Consider the following 19104-nt stretch of genomic DNA (forward strand, 5'->3'; position numbering starts at 1 on the left):
TCTCTTGTTTTGCTGCAGGAGTAAATTCAGTAATATATAATTACAAAGATCTGTGTGGACAAAAGTCATATGTGAAGATATTTGTCCGGCAAATTTCACGTGTACAAATGCATATAAAATTTAGCTATTTTCCCAGTATGTCCTTCAACTTCTCAGCTCTGCCCGTAAAACAGTCCACATTGTGTTATTTTCGAAATACTCTCGATTGTGCCCGGACACCTACCAGGAAACGGAGCTGCAGAGCGGGACTGTTAGATATTTGTGGTGGGCGGGCGCGCAGCTGTGCGCGGGCAGCACGTGACGCAGCAGCAGTCTCGCCTTTAAAAGAGTTCGAGGGAGCTGCAGCACGCTGTGCTGTTTGGGGATTTGCGTTTATGGGTTAAACAGAAGTGTCTCTCTGTATAAACTATTTGCATTGTCTTTTTTCGACAAGAAAACACAGGGTGAGGTTAATGGGGTTCCGGTGAGGCGTGCATGTCGGTGAGTCACGTTTGCCATTACCGTAACATTTTTTTCCAGCTATCTTATCTTAGCTGACGATGGGGAATTGCTGCTCTTGTTTTGCATCTAGTTCGTTGAAAAGCAATAACTGACCATCTGTGTTTAAATATGTTCAACACTTGAGTTTACTGTTAACTCCAAGGTGTCTTTCTGTTCGGTTTGAGAATGTCCACTTTGTTGGGCATCGTAATTCGTGGCAAGAATGACGAGCAGCCAAAAATTAACGTCACAGCTCTCTGAGTCACAACATAACTTAAACCCACAGCATCTTTTGTCATATATATGTTCCATTTAAATAGATCTGTAATAATACTATAAGATTTCTGTAAGTACTGTTCACAGTAATCTATAGTATTTCCACTTCAGTATATTGCTTAAGTACTGTCCGATCGTTAAAGTACTTGTGTAGTATCCTGTAATAACTTTTTGCTATAAGGGTAAACCGTGCATCGGTAACGTCCATCTGCAGCGATCCTGATCCACTGGCCAGTTTTGTTGTTTTTTTTTCTGCTTCTGTAGTCATGTAGTTACAGCATGGCCTGCAGTCCATCAATGTTCAGCAAGAGCCATAAAGATCTTAAGAATACAGTATGAACAGAGTTTTTTTTCTGCGGTGCCTCTAAAAGAGTAATGTAGAGGAAGGCAGGTGGGAAAAAATTTCCTTGCTATGAGTCATTATAATGTTCATTAACATCTTAACTGTGTAGTTAAGTAGTGAAGTGTTTGGGGGTAACAATCACTGACAATAGACTTTGAAAGTGATGACTGTGGTATTTGCAATGTTTGTGTGCTGATAATCTTCCATCTTTCATCCAGTTGTTGAAGCTCACACTGTGCTCTCTCTTCGTCTCTGCTTTTGAACACAGACAAAACAAATTGTGAAATGGGAGCTCGCACTCAGGCGTGAACCACAGATTTCACAAGAAGATCAGATGAAGACAGAAAATATAATGAAACCTTGCCAACTGACCTGCCAGGTCAGTTCTTCCTGCCGTTAGAAACCACATGTAGAAGGACACTGATTGCATGTTGTTGTTTCCCTACGGTGCTTATAAAAATCTTCCCAGTCAAATATGAGCAAACTTAGTCTTGGTATTGTTTACCCCAGCAAACACTGGTCAGCATCATTAGCCAGATTATGGCTAATGCTGTAAATAAACTGTTTGCAGCTGTTTAATTTTAATGAAGAATACTCTAGGACTTATAAATAAGTTATGCATAAAGAAAGTCAGTCATTTAAACAGCAAGGTCGTTTTAGAAATACTTGGAATTGATCGCAAAGCATAAAGAGAAGCCAAATAAGTCACAAATGTGATCTCGCACAACAATCACAGTCATGGGCTTGAGGTTAGGGAACTGACCCTGTGATCAGAAGGTTGCCGGTTCAATCCCCAGAGCCGACAGCATGTGACTGAGGTGTTCTTGAGCAAGACGCCTAACCCCCAATTGCTCCTCGGGTGCTGTGGATAGGGCTGCCCACCACTCCGGGCAAGTGTGCTCACTGCCCCCTAGTGTGTGTGTCCACTAGTGTGTATGTGGTGTTTCACTTCACGGATGGGTTAAATGCGGAGGTGGAATTTTGCCATTTGTGGGTGATGTAAATTAAAGATTCCCAAAATTAAAATATCTTGTATTATGCACGATAAAACATAAATAAAGTACAATATGGCCTAGCATATTGGAACAAGTGCCTTAAAACAAGTTTCCTTAGTAGGGCATAAGAGGGAAGAAAAACGCTTTTTAGGAGGAGAGTGAACTTATGAACTTTTCAAGGCCGAATGGCCAAGATGGTAAAACACCAGCAATCGTGCTAGGGTGTGCTAGAATGTGCCTGGTACAATGTCCTTTTTAAAAAAATGATACAGATCGGATTTGGAGATAATGGTTTCCACATGGTTCCATAATGGGACGTAATGATTCCATAAGTTAGACGTATGGGCGTCAATTTGGACATAATGGTGATGTAATGAGATTAGGAGATAAGAAAAAAAGATGGTGTGGTGTCACCCCACCTCCTTACTGAGGGTATAAATTGTGTGTACAAACCCTGTATCTGTGTGAGTGTTGTCCGAAGGCCTTTTGGGAAGCATTCTCCATGCTCAAGAAGAATAAAGGACCTGCTCTTCTGAAATCTGATGAGTCTTCTTGCATCTTTTTAGTTTGTTTGATTCTTTTATTTTCCTTCAACAAACTGTTAAACTCGTCTTATTTTTATCAACCGTGAATAATACCTAGGCTTATTAGTTGAACAAGTGTTGGCGACGACATGGGATTAAAAATGTATCACTTAACAAATTCAGTCAGTGTATGTTTATTATTTTATGCATACCTAATGTAAACCCGTGGCTTTGCACAAAACTGGCAAAGAGATCTACTGTAAAAACTTTGAGTGCACAATCACTGCAGTGGTTGAATAGCATGTTATTTGAAAAGTAGATGACCAATTAATTACCAATTGGCAGACAAAAAATTGGGCACTAAAACATTACACATTTTTAAATATTGTAATTGTGGATTTTTTTTGGGGGGGGGTAAGTTGGGTGCTCACTTGAATGTTAAAGGCAACAAAATTGCAGTATTTTTGGTGTTAAAATGTCACTTTGTCTGTCTTCTACAGAACTGTGATAGGCAGTATGAGACAATCAAGGATTTCAAAGTGCATGTCCGGAGTTACAGCCATAAACAGGTATTCCGGTTGTATATCAGAATATTTCAATTGCACAACAAGCACTGAAAAATGCACTGTGGTGTCTGAAGCTTTATATGATTTGATGTTGTGAACCTAAAATGTTTAAAATTAAAGAGGGTCCTAATGATTTCTCTCTCTCAGCTGAACAGATAAGATCAGTTTTACAAAACAAGTCAATAGGGCTCCTGTTTTAAAGGTCACCAAAACAACTTGTATAAAGCTGACTTTGTTTAAGTTATGTATGTAGTATCTGAAGTTCCATATAGTATCCCAACTATTGTTTGGAATGTACAAGTTGGGGCCACTGGTCCAGAGGTCAGGGTCCCACAGGAGATGGACCTCTCTTCCTCTCTCTCTGTTCCAAACAGATGAGATAATTTCCTTAGGTTTACAAAAGCATTTAATTTATATAAGTGTGTGGTCAAAGCTGGTAGGGAGAGAAGTCATATTGGCGGACTCTCAGGCAATCCATGGTGATTGATTCGGTGCTGAACTCCTTGTGATAAACCTTTTTATACACAAGCAAGATGGTGTCAACGAAGATTCCGTCATCACCTTCAAAGCATCGATATTGAAATGAACAGCACCATAAGTATGAAAGTGTTCTGTACTTCAAGTCACATTGTAAAAACAGCACATGGAACATCACAGTAAAACAATAGTGCAAGAAGTAAAGTAACTAAAAGTGGAAAATTTGCTAGAGATACCAGGAGTATAAATTGACAACACCCAAAATGATGATACCAAACTGTTGAAAACAAATGCTAAATGACAAGCACCCATGGGGTAGTAATCTGTGATGCAGATTACACATGTTTTTGCTGAATTTAATTTGTATATTAAGTAGTGACCTGGGATTGAAGTGGAATTGAAATGAAGAACCAAGTCTTTAAATTTAACCATTCCTTTTATTTTTGTCAACAGGAAGTGGCTGTGCTTTTTCAGAGAGGTATGTTCGTGTGTGTGTGTGTGTGTGTGTGTGTGTGTGTGTGTGTGTGTGTCGAGATGGGGGCGGGGTGTGTGTGTGTGTGTGTGTCTCGAGATGAGGGTGGGGTGTGTTTGGGGGGACAGGAAGTGGCAGCCATCCAGCATTGTGTTTAAGAGTCATTGGTAAAATGACTATGACCAACACCAAAAAGCCAACTTAATTAGAGCTATGTCACTGAAATATTACCCATCTAATTTTCACCTGTACAGAGGATCAAACACAATTTTTGAACAAACACAGCACATGATTGTGAAAGAACCGTGTATTTCAGTGTTTACTTCATCCATTAAATTTCCTTGGTCAAATATGCACCCATTGATTTGCTGTGATTAGCTGTATTGCCTTTATAATCTGACTTTTAAAATGTATGTACATTGTTGCATTTGTCAATAAACAGCTTATATAACAATTAAAAATACAAAATTCAAGAGCTTCAAGGGACAGCAGAAAAATAGTTGTTTATTGAAGATTAATGCTGTTAGACAAACAGCATTAATGTGAGTATGTTCTCGAAGTACATGAGGGTTAGTTAGTTCTGGAATATTGTACTTTTATTGGCTGCCAATTGGTGCCGATTTGCTGATTTATTTATTTTTTTTTAATACCATGTCCAGCTTTGTCTTTAAAAAAAAAAAAAAAGGCTGCATCTTATTTTGGCTATTTTCCAGAACTTCAGCTCCTCTTATGTTCAATCTAGACAGTCTTACAGTTTTATTCATATCTCATGCTCATGTCTGCTTGCAGCCAGACATGTCCACCATAGGAGGAGCTGTGACAGGCTGTCTGCAAACATAATTAACTCTGGGCACTCACAGCTTTTTAGGTTCTTGTGTTCAAAAGTACATCATGTACCCAACAACATGTATAACAAAATACTTATTTTAAATTATTATTTATTTACGATATGATGCTAGAGCATTGTTCTTATGATGAATTGATAAGGCTTTTTGTTTTTGTTCTTTTTAGTTGTTTGTTTCATGCCACATGTAATACAGAAGTGTTATAAAAGTTTACAAAGAGTTCATCTTAATCACCCTGACAACAAAACTTCACCGCTACTTGGTATTTGTCAACTGAATTTTTTTGCCTCTTCTTTAAGTCTAGCCTGGGGGCCGATTGTCTGGAGTTTGTGTCCCAGTCTGTGACCAAATGGCACTGACTGTAATAATTATGCTAGACCATGCTAAACCAAGGAGGTAATTGGTTAGTTGTGCTAAAAGAACAGTGCATGTTATTTTTCATGCATGTCTGAGTATGTTCAGTTTAAAGAACGCTTCAAAGTGATTAGTTTAAGCTCTCAAACGATGGTAAGAGAAGTAAATTTTAAAAAGTGGCATTACTGAGAAATGAAACTGAATCTTAAACAGCATAACTTAAACCCACAGCGTCTTTTGTAATGTTTATGTAACTTTTTAAATAGTTCTGTAATAACACTAAGATTTCTGTAAGTACTGTACACTGTAATCTGTAGCAGCATAAGCTGTTGAACAAAAGTGAGAACAAGGCTGTCATTTGTCACTTTTTCGCCTAGAGTGAGGCCTCAGTCTCTGCCACTGCCCTGAGCTCCAATCTACTGCTGCCAGCTTGAATTTAGCTTATTGCTTTATGGATCAAACAACTGATCGTTCAAATCTTGACACTCCAGGAAAGCAACTTTGTAGTCCAAATTCTTGCAACCAGCAGTGGTTGAACTGCTGATTTAAAGCCAAAGGATCATTAATCTTGAGTTTGATGGGTTGTTAATTTTGTATCTACAACTTTCAGAAAGAAATCTCGATCAGATGTCATTGAATCCAAAAAGGATCATTTAATTGATGTAAAAGTATAACTTATTCTAGCTCTGTTCTCTCTGTCCCAATATAGCTGTACATCGAGGACAAAGTAAGACATCCTCTTATTTACATATTATATATAAGTATATGTAATGTGTTTTTAGTTTTGGTGTCCGTTACCTCTGTTGCTATTGGTGTCTGTTCACGTATTGTAAATTTATTCATCCTACAGCTTTCTTTCCCATGTTTGTTGTTATGGACTACTTGAGGACCCCAAAGCAAAGACACCCGCTCATTGGTAAGTGTGCTTGTTTGTTTATCTTCTGTTTATCTGCCATTCACTAATGTGCATGTGTACCCATGTGTAGGTCTGGACATGGTAACAGTTTGTATTACTCCAGAGAAATATGGTGCTTTCTACCTGTGTCACATTTGTGAGGAGCGTCTGAGCAGTCAGGATATTAACAAACATCTGAGTTCTACAGAGCATTACTTTAAGTTCTTGGTGAGTTATTGCCATCATGGTGTGAAATACCAAGATCATATTATTTTGTTGGAGAAATGTCATGTACATGGTTGACTTTATTTTTACTTTTTTGGTTCAGGCCCACAGTAATCCAGAGTTGCTGCGGTTTGCCTGGTTCAAGGATTCTTTTTTGTATCTGCAGTCCAGTGCTCTGAAAGAAAACAGCACAAATGGGTCTGGCACCTTGCGGGTAAAACAACTTTATGCTAAATAGCCAGAGGAACGGCATCTATTGTTCTGTATTTGGGAGGACACAGTAGTGTGTGTGTGTGTGTGTGTGTGTGTGTGTGTGTGCGTGCATGTGTCTAGTTTTTAGAGCTGCCCAAGATGATGCTGAAGAGAGGTAAAAAGCTGGCATATCACCAAGGTAATCTGATAATGGTGATTGTGTACTTTTATATGAAACCATAGGCTGTGTTCACATTTTAAGCCTCACTGCTCAGTTCTGACTGATGTGAACATAGCAATAATATGTATAATTTTGTTTCTCCATTTTTCTCTAGTTATGATGATGTTCTCCAAAACAAAAAAACTGACAGAACGTGTGAGCGGTTAGTTCACATTTCCTCTGTTTTTTTGGACTACTACTGTCTGAGTGAACGTGCCTTTAATTTATTTCCTGTGCTAAACGCCTTTTACTATCCAGCTAACAGACCTCAGAGGAAAACACTTCAGGCCTATATCACTGACCCTGCCCGAACCAACCCTTTACTTGGTGAGAGACACGCATAGTAATCGGCCAAAGTGGCTGCTTTTTGTATGCCTTATCCTGCAGGAGCATATGTAATTCAGAGTGTGTGAGGAAATCTGTATCTGTATTGAAATGGAAACGGAGAATGTCTTGATATGGCTGACACGCTTATATTTTTTAAGGTTTTTGATTTAGTGAACAAAGTTGACAAGGAGTTAGAAGGCGCATTACCTGATTGTACTGGCTGTTTCTTTCCCAGGCATGAACTTTCTGGTTGAGTACTCTTGTCCAGACAGTGAGCATCACTGTGGGTATCTCTGCATTCTCTGCAAGAAGAAACTTCAAGCCATTGACGGCATCTCCCATTGCATCAGCTTTGATCATGTTTACTGGTACTTGGTATGTATTTATGGGTGCATGTGTTGCATTTGTATGCGTTAGAAATCATAGAACCTTATTGATAATAGGAAGTTCTGAAAAGTGAGTTCAACTTCACAAACATGGTCCTAGTGCCTGCCAGAGATTAAATTTACACTATTTACCTTGAGTCTTACAAAAGTGCTTTTTTTATATATTCAAATTAAGTGTTTCGAAATATTATTCCAAAATCCACCCATGTAAACTTCTTTTAAAACCAACGCAAAGAGCAGGGGTAGAAATGGAAGAAATTTAAGTCACCTTCAAGAAGTTAATGTAAATAGGCTAATCAGAGACAGATCGGAGTAGATGCAAGCACCCATCGATATAGATTGTCCTTCCAGTTCCTGAATGGTGGTCTTGTGTATTTGAAAAGTGATTTCTTGAAGCAAAGGCATTACATGTTCAGAGAGGATGGCAGTTCATAGTAATTTGTATTTTCTTTTCTCTGGGTGCTTGCGTATTTTAGCAGGAGGCTCACCCTGCAACCCTAGAATGTCCCAAGAGTAGTTACACTCACTACTCCTACAATTTCCACGAGAAGATCTTTTACCTGGCCAATCAGGCACAGAAAAAATGCCCACCAGGGGAAGTACAGGTAATACAGATTCCTTCTTGTTAATAGAAATTGTCCCCAGTATGTTTAGAAATTGAAAATTTCTAAGTTTATTCATGGAATATGAAATGCGTAGCTGAAAACATAAATGCTGGTTTAGTAAGTTAATAGGTTTATGGTTTAACTGCGTAACTGCTAAAATATTTAGCCAGTCCTAGATATAAAGCCTTCCTGGATCGGGGCCTTGTCGTGGCGGAAGGGCTTGTGTGCTCTAGGGATCTTCAGAGCTAAGTCGTCGGGAGCAATATGCTCCTGGTAGGGTCTCCCAGGGCGAACAGGTCTGGAGTGAAGACCCAGACTAACACGATCCAAAGTTTATTCTCCATGAATATGGTACATAAAAAATCGTGTACCCTGCCCGGGAAAGGGTCACCGGGACCTACCCCTGGAGCCAGGCCTGGGGATAGAGTTTCACGGCGAGCGCCTGGTGGCCGGGCAGCCCACGTAATCCAGCCAGGCTCAGCCCGAAGAGGCAACGTGGGGAGGCCGTGTGGGCCCACCACCCACAAGGTCCAGCATGGGGGAGCGGTGCAGTGCCATATTGGCAGTGGGAGATGGCGGGGAGGCCCTAGTTGGCCTAGGCCCCTGCAGCAGAAACTAGCTCTTGGTACATGGAACGTAACCTCACTGGGGGGGAAGGAGCCAGAACTTGTGCAGGAGGTTGAGAGGTACCAACTAGATATAGTTGGGCTCATCTCCACCCACAGTATCGGCTCTGGAACCAAACTCCTGGATAGGGGTTGGTCTCTCTCCTACTCAGGGGTTGCACAGGGTGAGAGGCGCCGGGCGGGTGTGGGGATACTCACAAGTCCCCGGCTGGTGACCAGGCAGTTGGAGTTTGTCCCGGTGGACGAGAGGGTTGCCTCAATGCAAATTAAAATTGCAGAGAGGAAAACTTTGACTGTCTGTGCGTATGCACCAAACAAAAGGTCAGAGTATTCAGCCTTCCTGGACTATGGAGGACTCCATAGTCCTACTGGGAGACTTCAATGCTCACGTTAGCAATGACTGGGAGACCTGGAGAGGCGTGATTGGGAAGAACGGCCTGCCCGATCTAAACCCGAATGGTGAGTTGTTATTGGACTTCTGTGCCAGGCATGGATTGTCCATAACGAACACCAAGTTCGAACACAAGGATGTTCATAAGTGTACATGGTACCAGAGCTCCTTGGGTCAAAGGTCAATGATCGACTTTGTTGTCGTTTCATCTGACTTGGGACCATATGTTCTGGGCACTAGGGTGAAGAGAGGTGCTGAGCTGCCAACTGATCACCATCTGGTGGTGAGTTGGATCAGATGGCAGGGAAGACTGATGGTCGGACCCGGTAGGCCCAAGCGAATAGTGAGGGTGTGCTGGGAACGACTTTCAGAGGCCCCTGTTCGGAATGATTTCAACTCCCACCTCCGGGAGAGCTTTTCTCACGTCCCGGAGGAGGTAGGGGACATGGAGTCTGAAGGGACCCTGTTCAAAACCTCCATTGTGGAAGCTGCCAGGCGTAGCTGTGGCCAAAAGCTTGTGGGTGCCTGTCGGGGCGGTAACCCAAGAACCTCCTGGTGGACACCGGTGGTGAGGGAGGCCGTCAAGCTGAAGAAAGAGGCCTTTAGGGACTGGTTGGCCCGAAGGACTCCCGATTCAGCAGATAGGTACCGACAGGCAAAAAAGGTGGCAGCTGCAACTGTGGCAGAAGCAAAATCCAGGGCATGGGAGGAGTTTGGTGAGGCCTTGGAAAAAGACTTTCGTTCGGCCTCAAAGAGGTTCTGGACAACTGTCCGGCGACTCAGGAGGGGTCGTGGTGGCTGCGCCCAAGCTGTATTCGGCAAGGGTGGAGAAACTCTGACTTCAAATGAGGATAGTCGGTCGGTGGAAGGAGCACTTTGAGGAACTTCTTAATCCGGGAGACGTGCCTCCCTCACGGGAGTCAGGGCCAGAGGCTTCTGGGGTGTCAAGTTCCATTTCCCTGGTGGAGATCACTGAGGTAGTTGGTAAGCTCCTCAGTGGTAAGGCACCGGGGGTGGATGAGATCTGTCCAGAAATGCTTAAGGCTCTGGATATTGTGGGGCTGTCATGGCTAACACGCCTTTGCAATATTGCATGGACCTCGGGAACAGTACCCTTGGACTGGCAGACTGGGGTGGTGGTCCCTATTTTTAAAAAGGGGGACCGGAGGGTGTGTGCCAATTATCGGGGTATCACACTGCTCAGCCTCCCTGGGAAAGTCTTTGCGAAGGTGCTGGAAAGGAGACTCCGACCGATAGTTGAACCTCAGATTGAGGAGGAACAATGTGGATTCCGTCCTGGCCGTGGAACAATGGATCAGCTTTTCACCCTCTCACAGATTGTTGAGGGGGCATGGGAGTTTGCCAACCCAGTCTACATGTGTTTTGTAGGCTTATGACCGTGTTCCTCGAGATATCTTGTGGGAGGTTCTCTGGGAGTATGGGGTGCCGGGGCTACTACTCCGGGCTATCCAATCTCTGTACTCCCGGAGTGAGAGCTGTGTCCGTATACTCGCCATTAAGTCAGACTCTTTCAGGGTTAGCGTTGGACTTCGCCAGGGTTGTGCTCTGTCTCCATTCTTGTTCGTGATATTCATGGACAGAGTGTCCGGGCGTAGCCGGGGTCAGGAGGGCATTGTGTGGAGGCCGGAGGGTGGCGTCTCTGCTATTTGCAGATGATGTTGTTCTTTTGGCGGAATCACATGGATGCCTCCAACGCTCGCTGGAGCGGTTTGCAGCTGAGTGTGAAGCGGTTGGTATGCGGATCAGCACCTCCAAGTCTGAGTCCATGGTCTTGGCCCGGAAAAGGATGGCATGCCCACTCCAGGTAAGGGGAAAGGACCTGCCCCAGGTGGAGGAGTTTAAGTGTCTTGGGGTCTTGTTCACGAGTGACGGGAAGAGGGATCGTGAGATCGGCCGTAGGCTGGGATAGGCGGCAGCAGTAATGCGGTCACTGTACCAGACTGTATTGGTGAAGAGGGAGTTGAGCCAAAAGGCGAAGCTCTCTGTTTACCGGTTGATCTACATCCCAACCCTCACCTATGGTCATGAGCTGTGGGTAATGACCGAAAGAACGAGATTGCGAATACAAGCGGCGGAAATGAGCTTTCTTCGTCGGGTGGCGGGCTACACGCTCTGCGATAGAGTGAGAAGCTCGGTCATCCGGAAGGAGCTCAGAGTAGAGCCGCTACTCCTCCGCATTGAGAGGAGCCAGTTGAGGTGGTTCGGGCATCTGATCCGGATGCCCCCTGGACGCCTCCCACTGGGGGTGTTCCAGGCACGGCCTACCGGGACAAGACCCCGGGGCCGCCCTAGGACCCGCTGGAGGGATTATGTCTCCAAGTTGGCCTGGGAGCGGCTTGGGGTCCCCAGGAATGAGCTGGAGGAAGTTGCCGGGGACAGGGTCTGGGATTCCCTGCTCTCCCAACTGCTACCGCGACCCTGTTTGGACTAAGCGGGCAACGACGATGACGATGACGATATAAAGCCTAACACTGTCTTCATTGAACAACTTGCACTTGCACTGGCTTTAGCTGAAATATTTGACACGGTCAACTTAACATTGCTGCTGAGCTAACCACAAACCACTTCCCTGGCTTTCTTTATCAGAGTGTGCATCTGGATCTGTCTGGCTTTAAAGACATTGACTCCTCCAGTTACATGAATGGTGAGATCATCCTCCTCCTCCATACTCCACATAGTAAATCTTGCAACGCAAGAGGCGGGGGGGTGGTTTCAAAGGATCAGGCTAAATGAGATAAACAATGTTGTTTTAGAGCGTCTTTAGAGCAACGTATTGTGCTGTTTTAGTGACCACTTCAAACTGCTGCAAATTAATGACATTTAAATTTTATGTGTTGTGCTCTTCATAAATAAACAAAACGTTGCTTATTTTAGGGTGGAGCTCAATGTTTAGTTAAGAGAGAGCGAGAGCGAGACCTATTAACTTGAAATGATCACTGGTTCAGTCTTTAAGTTGAAGAAAGAATCAGTCCAATAGTTTAAGAATTCCAGAAGTGACTGTTTTCCTGCCAAAATGTTTTAAGCTGTTTTAACTTGATCTTTTGGCAGGCGTTATTTAAAATGAACTAAAATGATTTATTGTTTATCAACAGGGGAATTAGTCATTAACCCTAGGTGTCAATATTTTGAGTGATATTTGACTTTAACCTTAATCTGGTGTTTGTAGCTTTGGACAAGCTGCAACTGATAAGACAAGAAAGAAACCAAAGTGAAATCAAAGCCAGCGTTACACCGGGAGAACGAATCAGTAAGCCCTATACGTTTCTCTCACTTAACATCTCTCACTACACTGTGTTTTCTTACAGTAATTCATTTCTGAATGTCTGTTCTGCAGTATACACTCCAGAGACCCCAGTATCCTCTGCAAGCATGGTGACCACAATCTGCTCAGCAGAACAGGAAGCAGAGAAAACGCACAAAGGTTTAGTGAATACGATCTGTCTCACATATATTGTTATTAGTGCCTTGCACTAGCACAGAGAGGGATGCTCTATACAGTGACTTGGGTTTCTGTGGCGTCAAGTATTGAAGCTTTACATTTTTAATTTTACTTTGCTTCAGGGCACACTACTTGATTTGAAGAATGACCATTCTGGTTGTTAAAGTAACAGTCTCTAATAAGTTGAACCTGAAGCTTGTATTTTTCGGACAACATGCATAGCTGCTTTCTAGCCTTCACACATCACAGCGTTCAGCAGACTCTGCTCTGTCTAGCTTTGAGTTCATTGAGGTGTGTCAGTCTCAGTGAGTAATCCGGCTCACTGAAAAAAAAAAAACACCAAAAATCCAAGCAAATGTGATGTTTGACGGCTTTGAGTTACAAAGCCTAAAACATACAGACATGATGCATCAGAATACTCAGAAGCATTCACTCTCTCTAGCATGACTGGATTCACTGACCTCCTGAGAATTTTCAGCAAGTACTCCAATTCAAATAACAACCCTGTTTTGACTCTTCATAAACGTCACATGCTGTGCGTGTTGAGGTCCGGCTCGCTCTCCTGATATCTCTATAGCATATGTAGGAAGTGGTCAGAGCCTATGATCCTTAACACATTCCCAAAACCAATAGATCCTCTGTTTACACCGTATTATGGGGGCAGTCATGGGCTGGAGGTTAGGGATCCAGCCTCGTGAGCGGAAGGTGGCCGGTTCGATCCCCAGAGCCGACAGCACATGACTGAGGTGTCCTTGAGCAAGGCACCTAACCCCCAACTGCTCCCCGGGCACTGCAGATTGGGCTGCCCACCGCTCCGGGCAAGTGTGCTCACTGCCCCCGTGTGTGTGTGTGTGTGTGTGTGTTCACTAGTGTGTAAGTGGGGTTTCACTTCACGGATGGGTGAAATTTTCCCCATTGTGGGACTAATAAGGGTCTCTTAATCTTAATTTAGATTGACTGTTGCTGAAAAGGCAGACAACACGATAAGATTGAGCATGATTAAAAGAAAACGAGAGAAGGAATTAAGAAATCATGAATTACAATAAACATACTCAAGAACTAAAGAAAATGTGAGCAATAGAACTAATTGTTAATCGTGGGGTTGAATTAAGAAAATCTGAATAAAAGAAAACATGAGTATGGACTGCAAAACATTTACTCGAATTGATTTTTATTTGTACTTCTACAAATAAGCCTCTTCAAACAATGCATGATCTTGCAATAAATAATATTCAGTTGCAAATTCAATTGGTTTCAGGTATTATGAACAGTTGATATCAAATGTCTAAATCTTAATAAAAAAGTGTGTGTTTTAAATACGTAATAATTATTTTTTTGTGGTGGGGGAGTTTATGCACTCAAACTTTCGTTTTTAACTTTGTACATGAGATGACTTTAAGAACAGGACTAATGGTAGCATGTGTATATATGAGTGAAAATTTGGTGAAAGGATTGTTCTTTTCCACCCTGCAGACTCTGCCACTGAAAATGGAGACAGCAGTCATCAATTTATTTTGTGTGTGGTAAGAACAAAAGCATGTGTGTTATTCGCTTGTGATTTGCCAACCACAAACATGTTTTTGTTTTTTCTTAAATGTTTGAACGACTGAGTAACTTTTTCCTGGCTGGGGAAAAAACATCCTGTGTGTGTGTGTGTGTGTGTGTGTGTGTGTGTGTGTGTGTGTGTGTTTTTTTTTTTTTTTTTTGGTTTTTTTTTTTGATGTAGAGGTTTTGGCAGAGCTGTTTTAACCAAGCACTGGCTTAACCAAACCTTTTCCTGGTTGTTAGATGTGCATGAGCATATTTTGTTTGCTTTGTGAGCTCAACCACTTCCTGTTTTAAGAAGCATGTATCTTATTTCTTTGTTCCAGAAGAACAGATATCTCCAAAATTTACCAAATTCCAAAAACTTACAGGAGACTGAAAAAATTTTCTTTGCTATTAATGTTAGTCAGTATAAAGCTTACTTTATTCACAGCATATTTGGAGCATTTCTGTTGGTCAATTCATCATGAAATTTTTACACACAAAGGGCATATATGCTTAAATGTTGTAGAAGAAACTGGGATATATTTGTCGGTTTTGAGTTTTCTATTTTTATTTATTGATTGATTGATTTGGGAAAGCGATGTTCTATAGAGATCAGCCAGCATGACAGACAGTTGCACTAAATTGAGATTGATACACTATGGTTTAAAACATTGTGCCTCCAACTTGTCATTTAGCTCATATCTTTTGGATTAAATGCTTGCTTTTAATTATTGAACTTTTTGCTTGACATAGGAATGCAACAAGACCTTACCCTTTATATCAGATTACAAGATGCATATTAAAGGGAGGGAACACAAAGAGGTGGGTTTGGATAGTTTGGTTTAAATGCATGCTTTGCAAATGCATATATTACACACGCAGATAACTAACTTTTTTGTCCCCAATGCCCCCACCCCATTTTTACCTATTGCAGAAACTTGTTGACCTGTTTGGAACAGGTAAAACATTCTCTTTACTTTAATGCTCTTTCCTTGGCCTTTTAATGTGTGTTTCCATGATAGAAAACCCCTAGCTAGGTGGAACAAAGTTAGGGAGAACATTGGCTTAAAAAAAAAGAAAGGAAAACAAAAGGTATGTTGGTTTTAGAACGCAACAGCAGTAACACTTTTTTTTTTTTTTTTTTTTTTTTTTTTTTAATAGATCTTTCAACAGAAAGATCCCTTCTCAATTCTACTTGGGGTAGCATGTGTGGATAAAAAAAATTCACTGTTTCTAAAAAGAAGAAATAAAACCCCAAAGGGAAAATTTTTGATTTAGCTGAAGAACCTGAAAGCCTTAGACTTCAGATGGATGGTGTATAAGAATAAGTAGTGTGCAGTTTGGTCATGTTTCAGATTTACTTGCCCTTTCTTTTTCCCTTTTACAAATTCACTGTATCCTTTTTCGTTCTCTCTCTCTAGGCTTGTACGCTGGTATGTATTTTATTCAATAACAAACAATACAGCATAAATATAAATTAATTATAAAGTGATATACAAGTTAGAATAGATCAGGTGCATCTACAGTACAGCTTGGAACTGCTCACACACGTTTGCAAGCGTGCACGCCTCTCCTCATTTTCCTGTTTTTTGGTGTCACTGTCCAGGACCCATTTCTGTGATTACATTGTACCAATATCTGTGGTCTAAACATTTGAAGAATTCATCACCTCCACTGATGGGTAAGACATACAATCCAACATTTGCTTTAATGCGTTCTTGTATGGTGTTTGGAGAGCTCATGTTATGCTAAAGTAGTTAATCTTCCTAAAATGTGCTGTATTTTTTTTAATAAAAATGATACCATTTAATCTTTTACCATTTTACCAATCTAATACCATTTTCTAGATATGTGTTCAGTTGAAGAGTTTCAGACCAAAATCCTGTCTATACATTTATAACAATTTTGTATATAACAAGCTTTTGAAAAGAATAAGCTGATGTGTTATGGAAAATATTGTTTTAGTTGCCGTAGCCTTGTTGGTTCTTGTATGTGTATATCAATTCATAAGTCATTTAGCCATTTTCTTTATCAGGTCTGCAGCTGCTCACAGTGCTTGTAGACAGGCAAAGTCAATGGTCGAGCTCACCACTATACCTGTGTCATGCATGCGAGATGAGCATTTCAACATCTGCATCTACCCACCTCACTTCCACACAGCATTATTTGAATGTTTTTGTGAGTATTTCCTAATGACCTCTTTGAGGGGTGTGTGTGTGTGTGTGTGTGTGTGTGTGTGTGTGTGTGTTCAAAAACAGGTGTATTCAAAACTTTAATATGACTATACACACACACACACACACACACACACACACACACATTATATATATATATATATATATATATATATATATATATATATATATATATATATATATATATATATATATATACACTTGTAGCAATACAAATATAACAAAAGCTTCTCTTGTTTTTGAAAAACATTAACAAAAAAAAGATCTAAACTGTTCTAGGCACACACAAAACCAGACTATGTGTTTCTTGGTGCTCGGGATTTGAACAAAATCACCAAACTTGCAAAAGAAGAAGAAGAGAGGCAGAGAAAAGAAAAGATGGTTCTGAGGGTAAGAATTAAGCATATTCTGATGCTGACTTAACGGTTTTGCCTATGCTTGCTCATTCTGACTCTTCTCTGTAGATTTGTGAGATTCCAAGGAACTTGTGGAGGAAGTTCAAGAGCCTGGCATTTGAGAAAAGTAAGACAAGTGAATTTTGCCTGCCTGTGGTAAAAGAAGAAATGATCTATTTTACTTAGTACTTTTGTGGACGAAACCAGTCCTGCGTGTTCGTTGATGCAAAAAATGAGACGAGTAGATCAGACTGAAGTAAAACAAATGAAGTTTTATTACAGAATTCTGGAGAGGTTACAGAGAACATGCATCATGTATCTTCCAAGTAAGGTCTGACCTCCCAATGTGTTCTGACTACTTTTATACCCTGAAGCTGAATGTGTGTGCGTATAAGCTGAACCTAAATATGTATATGTTCCTGTTCAGTGGATGCAATGGACATGGTTTACCATATATGGATGCGAAAACCTCATGTTCTAACGAAAACCTAATTTTCTAACTGTTAAGCACAGACCTACTTCAGTTTTTGGCCTTGGCCGGTTTCCTGTTGTTGCGTACATCTCTGCATGTTTCACGTACTGTCTGTTCGTCGCCTGCCATGCGAATGTCATAAAATGAAGCGCGAGTTAATCTCTTCTGATATTAATGCTTAAAAATATGCTACAAAAAAAAAAATTTATTTGTTTTTCCTCATCCTCCTTTCCGCTAGTCATGGCAACGATTTGGAACCACCATCCAAAGTTGAGCAACTGCATTGAAGGTTGGTACCTTACATTTTGATGAGGTAATCCTGTGTATATTGGGGCTTAACAGTAACTTGTACTGGAGCAGACCTTCAGAAACCATGCTCAATGTTGTTATGGGTATTTGAAAAGACACTTGAAAAGAGAGGGTCAGATTTGGCTGCTTCTCTCTGTGCATAAAAAAAAAAATACTGTTTTGGCCTTCATGTTGAGTGTGGCATTGTGATTTACTCTGTTTTAATACCTAAATTACAAGGATAATGTGGAACGAGAAGGAACCATTTCAAAAAAGGTTTTCAACAGGATTGAGTGATTTACTGACCTTAATTATAACGTCCAAAAAAGTCATGTTACATCATGTGGGAGATATGACTAGAACATGACTGATTGAAGTACTCACAGCTAGACAGATAACAGGTAGCTAGCAAACAAGTTACCTTCATAATCAATCGCAGCACCACAATGCACATTGCATCTTTCATGTGCATAATACTTGCAACCTTTGTTTACATATTTTATAGATAAACAGATTAGTCTTATTAAATCTGCTCTTGTCTGAAAACAAAACATTTGCAAAATAGTTGAATATAACCAGATTTTAGTGATCACTGCTATATACAGTCATTTTTGCTTTGTTTGTGGTTCCTTAGTTCCGAAGCGGGTGACTCTGCAGTCATATGCCAAAAGTTGTGATAGGAAGTCTCCACTGCTCGGTGAGTAGATTTTTCTGCTCATTTTTGCTAACTAAAAGCATAGTTGTCTTTTGAAAAAAATTTGTGAGGTCAGTAAATTATGCATAATATCTCAAATGCTGAAACACAGCTGAAAAAAAATTTCTGTGTTTCAAAGAATGTACTGTGTGAACTGGTGCATCATGCAAAGCACTGCATATGTTCTTACTGGTTATGTAGAACATTTTTTAGGAAAAAAGTCATCAGTAAGTTCATCTGCAGGAACGCTAATCTTAAAACTCCAATAGATACACTTGGCCTTTGATTGTAGATTATGTAAAATTAAAATTTTGGACCTATGGATAATGAAATGTTGATGCTTGGTAGTTTGAAAGGCTGAAAGTAGTTTGAAAGCATGAAATTGCAGTTTTAGGAGCAATGTTAGCTGCTTAATTATTTATGACACTTCTGTGAGGTGGTTTTTAGGTGTGTTGGGAGTTTTAAAGACAATGTACACTCTGCAAATTGAGAAATGTAGGGTTTGAGTCTGATGTCTAGAAATCAGAAAACATTGTTTCAGGAATGTATTATGTAGCAAAGTGCATGACAATCTACTTACAGACTATTCATATAATTTATTGGAACATGAAATTGAATTGTGGAAACTCATGCTCTGCAATATTTTTAATTTTATTTATATTTTTTAATTCCAAATGATTTTCTTGCTCTTAACTAGGTCTGCAGTTCATGGTGAAGTACAGTACAACACAGCCTTATCCAAAATGTGGTTACCTTTGCTTACTGTGTGAAGGGAAGCTTTCTGAAATGAATGTCATTGCCCACATGTTGAGCTTTGGTCATGTTTTCAACTACCTTGTGAGTATTGTAAACCTTCAGGCAAATCGAGCGT

At 40.8% G+C, this 19104-nt stretch overlaps 1 protein-coding gene across 5 annotated transcripts in view; it reads left to right on the forward strand.

The window, feature by feature from the left end:
• Positions 1–322: 322 nt before the first annotated feature.
• The window catches only part of LOC108426524, a 71505-nt gene continuing 52723 nt past the window's right edge, over positions 323–19104 (forward strand). For all 5 annotated transcript variants that reach the window (XR_005129754.1, XM_037535411.1, XM_037535412.1 and 2 more), the window contains exons 1-27: positions 323–480; positions 1368–1478; positions 3119–3187; positions 4115–4139; positions 6042–6059; positions 6183–6248; positions 6319–6455; positions 6556–6666; positions 6786–6843; positions 6980–7027; positions 7123–7191; positions 7427–7566; positions 8054–8182; positions 11807–11864; positions 12387–12467; positions 12555–12641; positions 14133–14182; positions 14943–15011; positions 15124–15148; positions 15611–15622; positions 15796–15870; positions 16225–16367; positions 16664–16774; positions 16849–16906; positions 17490–17540; positions 18174–18236; positions 18931–19070. Coding sequence is in view for 4 of the 5 variants with exons in the window: in XM_037535411.1 (XP_037391308.1) it covers positions 475–480; positions 1368–1478; positions 3119–3187; positions 4115–4139; positions 6042–6059; positions 6183–6248; positions 6319–6455; positions 6556–6666; positions 6786–6843; positions 6980–7027; positions 7123–7191; positions 7427–7566; positions 8054–8182; positions 11807–11864; positions 12387–12467; positions 12555–12641; positions 14133–14182; positions 14943–15011; positions 15124–15148; positions 15611–15622; positions 15796–15870; positions 16225–16367; positions 16664–16774; positions 16849–16906; positions 17490–17540; positions 18174–18236; positions 18931–19070 (2010 nt within the window). In the remaining variant the exon portion in view is untranslated. The remainder of the gene's footprint in view (positions 481–1367; positions 1479–3118; positions 3188–4114; positions 4140–6041; positions 6060–6182; positions 6249–6318; positions 6456–6555; positions 6667–6785; positions 6844–6979; positions 7028–7122; positions 7192–7426; positions 7567–8053; positions 8183–11806; positions 11865–12386; positions 12468–12554; positions 12642–14132; positions 14183–14942; positions 15012–15123; positions 15149–15610; positions 15623–15795; positions 15871–16224; positions 16368–16663; positions 16775–16848; positions 16907–17489; positions 17541–18173; positions 18237–18930; positions 19071–19104) is intronic.

This window comes from Pygocentrus nattereri, chromosome 27, assembly GCF_015220715.1.
Source record: "Pygocentrus nattereri isolate fPygNat1 chromosome 27, fPygNat1.pri, whole genome shotgun sequence".
NCBI classification, from domain to species: domain Eukaryota; kingdom Metazoa; phylum Chordata; class Actinopteri; order Characiformes; family Serrasalmidae; genus Pygocentrus; species Pygocentrus nattereri.